Source organism: Hyperolius riggenbachi, chromosome 9 (genome assembly GCF_040937935.1).
Source record: "Hyperolius riggenbachi isolate aHypRig1 chromosome 9, aHypRig1.pri, whole genome shotgun sequence".
Lineage (NCBI taxonomy): Eukaryota > Metazoa > Chordata > Amphibia > Anura > Hyperoliidae > Hyperolius > Hyperolius riggenbachi.
This window is the reverse complement of record NC_090654.1, coordinates 294122300-294131577: the sequence shown is the minus strand read 5'-3', so window position 1 is coordinate 294131577 and position 9278 is coordinate 294122300. Positions and strand designations below refer to the sequence as shown.

Genomic DNA, 9278 nt, shown 5'->3' with positions numbered 1-9278 from the left:
GCAGATGGAGGGAAGAGGAGAAGATTATGCCGGCTGGTAATTGCTCCGCTGAAACTGTGTATTCGGACTATAAGACGCACCAACTTTCCCCCCCCTGTTTTGGGGAAGAAAAAGTGCGTCTTATAGTCCGAAAAATACGGTAGTTGTGGGCCAACCTCAATGTCTGATGGCCCCTCCCTCACAGAGTACCAAAGTGCCCCTCCCCTATACAGTTCCCTGGTGTCTAGGGCTTTCTCCTACCTCCCCCATATGGCTTCCCTGGTGTTCTAGGGCTTCACCTCCAATACAGCTTCCCTGGTGGGTCTACAGTGGGCCAAACAAAGCAAAGTAGGGAAACTACTTGAGGGCCAAATGTAATTGCTCTGAGGGCCAGAGTTTGACATGTATGCCCTGGAGGAAAATCGCTGGAACAGGCCAGACACGGACAGGCTCTATACTATCCAGAGTCCTCCCTCTACTCAGGCAAGTATTAAACATGAAGGGAGTGGTCTCACTTTAGCTTTATATATGCTGTAAGGGTCAGATCACCACGCCACACATAATAGAAACATTTTATTAATTCAGCAACCATTAAACATTTTTTTTATTAATTCAGCCATTAAACTTTGGCAGACAACCACAGAGAAGGCATCTGGCGGCTTAGTTTGGTAGCAGACAGGAGAACAGATCTACATCAACCGTTATGTCTAAAGCAGCTTCTCTGCCTCAAATCTATATAAAACGTTTATACAGTGCAAAAAAAAAAAACGGAATTTGTTCAGCAAAAAAGGCAACAAAAGCAAGAGCCTTAGATTGGTCATCGAGAGATCTAGCAGCCTAGCGTCCCTCAGCAACCAGACAGGATACTCGTGAAATGTGATTGGTTGCAGTGGTGGACACAGAAGCGTTGCACCCATCTTGCAGATATTCCCGGTTAGGCCTTAGCGGCAGGCGCAGCTTGCTTAGTGACCAGCGCACTGGCCTTATCGGCCTGCACAACATCATCTCTGGGCTCGTTGGGCAGTGGGATCTTTAGGTCCGAGGGCTCCACCCCCCAGATGTCCCGTGCGTACTCCTTGATGGTCCGGTCGCTGGAGAACTTCCCAGAGGCCGCTATGTTCTTGATGACAACTTTGGTCCATTCTTTTGGATTCTAAATATAGGAAAAAACACCAAGTATATAAAAACCAGTAAGAAAGGGACAAAAAACAAACAAAAAAAAACCCCAGAGGAGAAATTTGGTGGCCGGATGATATTGGTAAGGTTACCAATATTCAGCTATTACCTTACCCAACCCATCTCATTAACCCTTTCCTACCTACACCACTACCCCCTGCTAACGTAACTCTGGGCACCCCATCACTCACTTCCACCACCAATATCCAGAGTTCAGTTTAGCACCCGAAGTCTGTATACACCTTTCTGCTGCTGCTATCTGGAGTTCAGCAACATGGTGCCAAACTTCATGTACTGCTGCTGCCTACCATCCACATTGGCATGAAGCTATATAATGGGTGTCTTCAGCACCCTAATTATACAGTTGGCACTGCCATAGCTGTAATTGTCATATACTGCAATGTTAAAGACCAATTGGGCTACATACCCTTATTACCGGTTTTGAATTGTGGGGTACACACTAATCAATCCATGCTCGATCAGATAGGTTAATTATCATTGAGCGGATTTGATCGGCACAACACCTGGCTCTATTACATATTAGGATCTATACAGGAAGCGGAAAAAAAAAATATGAGACCATCGTGCAAAAGTCCATCTATTTCTGTCATTAAATGTATAAAGGTGAAACTAACCTATGAAATAGACCCATTACATGTAAAGCAAGACACTTTTTTGGACTAGACTCACTTTTTCTCCCCCCCCCCCTCCCCCAACAGTGTGACAAAAAGTCACTGCGTCTTATAGTCCAAATGCAGGGAGTTCCTGACTTGTGAACGCTGCCAATACTAACCTCCAACCCAATGAAATGTCAAGGACTCTCTGGTATTGAGGACACACAGGGACAAAATGGGGACACAAAGGGGCAGAGAGGAGGACACATTAGGTACAAGGGGACATGAGGCACAAAGGGGGCATAATCCACAAGACGCCCCTTCACCATGGATGCACCAGGTTTGGTATAATTTTTTTCCCCTAGTTTTTGTCCACTAAACCTAGGTGTGTCTTAAAGGCTTGAATTACCATATTTTTCAGACCTATAATGTTGAGGATTCTGGCTTACAGCTTATGAGAACCTCCAAATCTCGGCCCATTAGACTATTGTGAAAAGGTTCAATATGCTTGGCTCAAAGTGTCCGACTCGAATCAGCCAATTCATCCAAAACACCTGCAAAGGGTTCCTATGTCATATTAGTGTCACCTTTTAAGACTAATTACTGAAATAATTGGACCTTTGCGCAATATTCTATTTTTTGAGTTTCACATGTAGTAGCAATTGCACCACTGCTAGATTTTTACGCCAATACACAACACTCCAATACTCTTTCTGCTTCCAGCTTTGGAGCAGGAAGTATCGGAGGGATGTGGAACAAGACTTGAAGTTATGCAGCGTAACTGACTCTGCATGGTAAGACCCTCAGTGAGCATCATTGTACCTTAGCAGGCAGCCCCACCCCTTTACATTGCAGCATTTATGCTACTCCAGCTCCTCCCCCACCTCATCCCAAGGCTAGATCAACTATTGCAGCCACAATCCCCCAGCTCATTCTATCGCAGCCACAATCCCCCAGCTCATTCTATCGCAGCCACAATCCCCCAGCTCATTCTATCGCAGCCACAATCCCCCAGCTCATTCTATCGCAGCCACAATCCCCCAGCTCATTCTATCGCAGCCACAATCCCCCAGCTCATTCTATCGCAGCCACAATCCCCCAGCTCATTCTATCGCAGCCACAATCCCCCAGCTCATTCTATCGCAGCCACAATCCCCCAGCTCATTCTGCAGCAAAGGAAGCCAGTTGTGGTGGTCTCCTTCCCGCATTGGCACAAGCAGCTAGGCTGCGGCGATGGTGGATGTGGAAGCCCACTTCCAGAAGCTATTGGGGACCCACACAGAAGCCCCAATGTTTGAGGGTTCCAGCAGGGACACCGATGGGTTTTTATTTTGTCTGTGTCCCTGTACAGAAGGCTTTGAGCAGTCGTAGCTCTTCCTGTGTCACCCGCTGAGGTGTTGCCCCGACCTCGGCCCGCTGTCCCCTGTGCAGCTGCTGCAGGAGATACTGACCTTGTACAGAGCGCTGACTCTCTCCTGGCACTTCACGTAAGCTTCATAGTCCGCAAACACTTTAAACCTTCAAAAGAGAAAAATGAATAGTCACAAACCGGCACTCATCTTATTTTGGGTTTATATAAAAAAGGGCATCTGAAGTAAAGTGACATGAAGAGACAAAACTAGGTACATCTAATACTAGTCCTAGTAAAAAAAAACAAAAACAAAAAAAAAAAAAAAAAAACCTCTTTGAAGTCCCTTTCTGTTTCCAGTCCAACAAGCATTAAAGGAGAACTGTAGTGAGAGGTGTATGGAGCAGGGCTGTGGAGTCGGTCCAAAAATCCACCGACTCAGACTCCTCAGTTTAGGATTCCACCGACTCCTCGACTCCGACTCCTCTAATTTGCATATTACAATTTTGTTGATTAAAAGTATGTAACATGAAATTCGTCTCATAACTGCCAACGCTTAGGAATTTTACAAGACAACTGAAGTGAGAAGGATATGTAGACTACCATATTTATTCCCTTTAGACTAAAACTAGTCCTTGGTAAGAGTACTTGTAAAAGGTACAAACCGGAACAAAGAACATCTATCAGGCCCTAGGCAATGTAAGTGTGGGTACATGTAAGAATGATGTGCAGGTACTCTGCAGGGGAATGAGGAGATTCTGCCTCTATTACACATTCTTCATGCACAATCTGAACCAAGGTTTATGGGTGACAGACAACACCTCTGTGTTCAATGTGCACAGCATTCTCAGTGGATTCCCTGCAGCTCTGTGGGGAGTGCATATGTAGAGTATAGTACTACTGTGCAACAAAGTAAACCTGAGACAGATGAAATTAAAGTTTTATACATACCTGGGGCTTCCTCCAGCAGTCTTCAGGATAATCAGTCCCTCGTTGTCCTCCTCCACCACCTGGATCTTCTGCTATTAGTCCAGGTACTTGAGCCAGTCAGGCGTAGTGCGCATGCACACACTCCGCCGCCAGGAGCATACTACACCTGTGCAGCACTATTGCGCAGGTGCAGAATGTTCCTGGCTGTGGGAGCGGCATGCGGCCGGACAGCGCTGACTGGCTGAATTACCAGGACTCATAGCAGAAGATCCGGGTGGTGGAGGACAGCGAGGGACTGATTAGCCTGAAGGGGGCTGGAGGAAGCCCCAGGTATGTATAAAACTTTACTTTTCATCCGTCTCAGGTACCCTTAAATTTGTAGTCACCAAATTTTAACATATCAAATTATTTGATTTCATCAGCAAAGTGAGTGCATACATTTGCATAAATCAGCATCAATGCAGAATTATTTCCATCTCATTGACCATCTCTATTAGTGACACAGCTACACATCAGGCTTTATACTTACAGCATAGATGTTATTTAGTATATATAGGAGATTCCTGTGTACACATCCTTTATACAGTCACAATCAGATATGTATATCTGACCTTAAAAATACGGGGACTGCTTTATTGAAGCAGCACAAGTAACTAATTTTGATTGGTTTATTTCATTTTTGTGGACTAAGCACAGCTATTACTGTATATATACACATTTTTAATGACATATGAAAAATAGAACATTTTATCATATTTTCTATTTTAATTACAGTTACAAATTCATTAGGAGTCAGAGTCGGTGCATTTTTTCCCGACTCCGACTCCAGGCACCCAAAATTGCCTGACTCCACGACTCCACAGCCCTGGTATGGAGGCTGCCATATGGATTTCCTTGTAAGCAATACCAGTTGCCTGGCAGCCCTGCTGAGCTATTTGCCTGCAGAATCACACCAGAAACAAGCATGCAGCTAATCTTGTCAGATCTGACAATAATGTCAGAAACACCTGATCTGCTGCATGCTTGTTCAGGGGCTATGGATGAAAGTATTAGAGGCAGAGGGTCAGCAGGATAGCCAGGCAACTGGTATTGTTCAAAAGGAAATCAATATGGCAGCCTCTATATACCTCTCACTACAGTTCTCCTTTAAAAAATAAAACAAAAGTTTTCTATGCACATTTATGATGTGGACAGCTTGAAATCAGTTGGTTTCCTGAACGGTGAACAGAAGCCAAAACAGCTGAAAAACAGGATTCGAATCAGTTTTTACTGCAGGAAAGTGAACTCATTCTGTATCCTTTTCAGCTAAACAAAGCAGAGTGTGGATTCTACACAGCAGCAGTAACAGTCTGGTGCAATCTTAAAGTGGATCCGAGATGAAAAACTAACTAGAACAAGTAACTTGTATATATATATATATATATATATATATATATATATATATATATATATATATATATATATATATATATATATATATATATATATATATATATATATATATATATATATATATATATATATATATATATATATATACATATATATATACATATATATATACATATATATATATATATATATATATATATATATATATACATATATATATACATATATATATACATATATATATATATATATATATATATATATATATATATATATATATATATATATACATATACATATACATATACATACTAAAGTTTAGATAGTTTACACAGCAAATCTAGCTGCAAACAGCTCCATTAGAATATGCTGTGATACAATGACAGCAGCCATGTTGTTTGTAAACATTACACAGAGGCAGGCTTATCTGTATCCTCAGCACTCAGCCTGTGAAACACTCACCTGTCGTGGTTGAAGAGCATGTCGACAAGGTCTTTGAAGAGGTCCGGCTTGGTCGGGGAGAAAAATCCACCTTTGATTTGGTCCATCACTTTCTTCAGCTCCGGAAGCTTTTCATAGTAGTCCCAAGCGTTGTACCTGGAAGAGTTAGAAAATTGGAATTCCACAATCAGTAAAGGCTGAAGACATAAGAAACCACGCGAGTACCGATAACTATGACATTACATCTGATTTCTAGAAATAGACAAGTGGAGAGGACAAAATTGGGGATCAACGTGAAAAGTATACCCTACCGACCCTGCCTCCATGCAAGCTGTAAAAATTACTCAGCACTACTTCCTTAAACGCTACGAAGAGCCTTTAAAAAGCAAATCTGAGCATTTCCCCAGGTAGAGGGAAGCCTCAGGGTGTGTCTATCCATCCCCTCCTTGACCCCACAGGGACCCACCAAACAGCCAACAAGGGCGTGTCAGATATGTTCTTGTGGCTTTGCTCCTTCGTGTACCAGCGTGGATGTACTGCGCGTGCACGACTGTGGCCTCATCTGTGCAGCAAGCTGAGGCCGTTATTTTGAGTATGGCCACAAACTGAAATGGCCTGGCCAGTGGTGGAGGCTGAGGAGAGCCAGAGGAGGACACAGAGGCTTAACTCTACTCGGGCAAATCTCTAAGGCCATGTTCACGGCGGTGTGTTGTGGCATAATGGCCGCTCTGTAATGCGCCACCAATGCGTCATTCACAGTGCGGTGGGAACGGTGTAGCGGAGTGCAGCATGCTAATGTGCACTTTCACAGTTAGTGAAGCATACTGTGTTGCATTTTCTGTGACTGCAGGAATGTGGTGCAACGGCCACTGAATGTGGCACAACTACAATTTAGGTGGACAGATTTTTCCACCAATCAAAACAGTAGAGCAGAATTCAAGCTCCACCCACCATATTTCTCCATCTGCATGAAAGGAAGTGTGGAAACCCCGGGGGAGTTACGGACTCTATAACTTACAATAGTGTTTATTACATCAGAGTGGAGACACTCGGCCTGCTTTCAGTGTGATGCTGACGTTACCCATCATGCCTTGCAATCTCCCTGAATCCAGGAAACCTCTGGCGGTACTGAAATGCGATTAGAACTCACCCTTTCTTGTCCAGCTCAGTCACGTCGTCAACCCTCATGCCAAAGATGAACAGGTTCTCTTCTCCGGCTTCCTCAGCCATCTCTACATTGGCGCCGTCCATGGTCCCGATGGTCAGCGCCCCGTTCAGCATGAACTTCATGTTACCTGTGCCAGACGCCTCAGTGCCCGCTGTGGAGATCTGCTCTGATAGGTCCGTTGCTGGGATCACTGCCAAATGCAACGCAAGATTAAAAATATACACAAGAGCATAACCTAAGGCAAGGCTGCCCTAGTTCTCTCCTTTCAAACAATACCAGTTGCCTGGCTGCCCTGCTGATTGCTTTGGCTGCAGTAGGGTTTGAATGACACCTGAAACAAGCATGCAGCTAATCCAGTCACTTCAGTCAGAGAACCTGATCTGCTGCATGCTTGTTCAGGGGCTATGGCTAAAAGTATTAGAGGCAGAGGATCAGCAGGACAGCCAGGCAATCTGCATTGCAAAATAAATGTAATATGGCAGCCTCCTTATCCTCACTTTAGGTATTCTTTAAATACAAATAATGCGCATGAATTTAAGTTTTCTAAAGCCCATTTGCTGATGGGTAACTATCCAAAACCCTCCTCACGAGTTAACCCTCTCAGACCTGTCCCTTCATGATGCAGCTCCAGTGATTGCTCAAACCCTCATCATATCCCTACAAAGCTGAAGGTACCCCCCCCCCCCAGTGTACCAGTGACCCCTCCAGACCATCCTTACCACCCCGCTACTCATCCGTCACTCTCCCCGCCCCTCAGTCTCCTCCCCCTGGAGGCCTGTTAAAGAGGAACTCCAGTGAAAATCACGAAATGAAAAAAAAGTAAATCATTTATACATAATTATTGTAAAATGAAGCAGTCAGTCTTTGCTTATTGTAAAATCTTTCTTCTCCCTGATTTACATTCTGACATTTATCACATGGTGACATTTTTACTGCTGGCAGGTGATGTCACTGGAAGTAGCTGCTGCTTGCTTTTTGGCAGTTGGAAACCGCTATTTCCCACAATGCAATAAGGTTCACAGACAGGAAACTATCAGGACCATGGTCCTGACATCACACTGTGGGAGGGGTTTCACCACAATATCCGTCATACAGCGCCCCGATTGAGAAAAAAGGAATAGATTTCTCATGTAAAAGGGGGTATCGGCTACTGATTGGGATGAGGTTCAATTCTTGGTCACGGTTTCTCTTTAAGTTATGACTCCACCTTGGCGGGATTTAATTGGGCCACTTATAAATTTACAGAATGTGCATACCCCTGCATGAACCAGACATTTGCATCCTGTACTCCATCTCCAGTATTCTCATCAGATGTTTACTTATTAAAAGCTTTTCTCCAATCAGCCCTCTAACTTACCAGTGTCCAGATACAAGGCTAGAGTGTACCGCCTCTCACCCACATGTGTAACCTACTCCCCCTGCAGGATTTCTCACACGCCTCTCCTCTCTGGCACGCCCTCCCCAAATCTCTGCCACTAACCAAAATTTGTACAATGCAACCTAAAGCCTGGTATACATTCACTTTTACCACTTCCATATAGTATGACTGTTCACCTACACAATCTGCTCATAGTATTCAAAGACTCTTGGACATTGCGCTACATGGAGGTGTAAAATTGGCCAATCAAAATTGAATGTGTGTACCAGGCTTAAATAGGTCACCTCTATAGGAGAGCAGATCACCTTACCTAGGATCATGTTAGCCACATACTAATCCAGGATTTCTGTCTTCAGAGCTAAGAGTGTATGGGCACTGCCCCTTCTCCTATTGTATCTTGTTACTGCCAAGGGGTTTCATCATTTCATATTGCCCTCTAGTGGTGGATAATTGATAGGACAAACCTTTTTCAGCCAGAGACACCCTGTAATTCTCCAGGAAAATCACTTTCAGCTTGCTGCCCACAACAGGGTCATTGTTGACAATGTCGCCCACGGAGGTGATGAGCTTTATGATCAGCTTGGCCATGTGGTACCCTGGAGCAGCCTGTAAGCAGATAAGAAGAGTCCGCGGGGTTAAAGTGGAGCTGAACTCTTGCACAGGACAGAAGGAAACAGAGAAATGCACCCTGTGTGTTTAGAGAGTTTAGCATGTTTAATTCCTCCAGTGTCAGGTTAGGAATCTACCACGGCAGAGCAGCTACTTTGTAAACACAGGATGTTACTACGCCTGCTTCCATGAAAGCAGGAAGTAGACACTGTACCCCATTGGGCTCAGTTATTTCTGCTGAAG

At 44.1% G+C, this 9278-nt stretch overlaps 1 protein-coding gene across 1 annotated transcript in view; it reads right to left on the bottom strand.

Moving 5' to 3' along the window:
- Window positions 1-539: 539 nt before the first annotated feature.
- The window catches only part of PYGL (glycogen phosphorylase L), a 63889-nt gene continuing 55150 nt past the window's right edge, over window positions 540-9278 (bottom strand). Inside the window, exons 16-20 of the mRNA XM_068254773.1 lie at window positions 8891-9032; window positions 7031-7238; window positions 5902-6036; window positions 3221-3287; window positions 540-1132 (exon numbers count right to left, since the gene is read on the bottom strand). Coding sequence (XP_068110874.1) covers window positions 914-1132; window positions 3221-3287; window positions 5902-6036; window positions 7031-7238; window positions 8891-9032 — 771 coding nt within the window. The 3' untranslated portion in view covers window positions 540-913. The remainder of the gene's footprint in view (window positions 1133-3220; window positions 3288-5901; window positions 6037-7030; window positions 7239-8890; window positions 9033-9278) is intronic.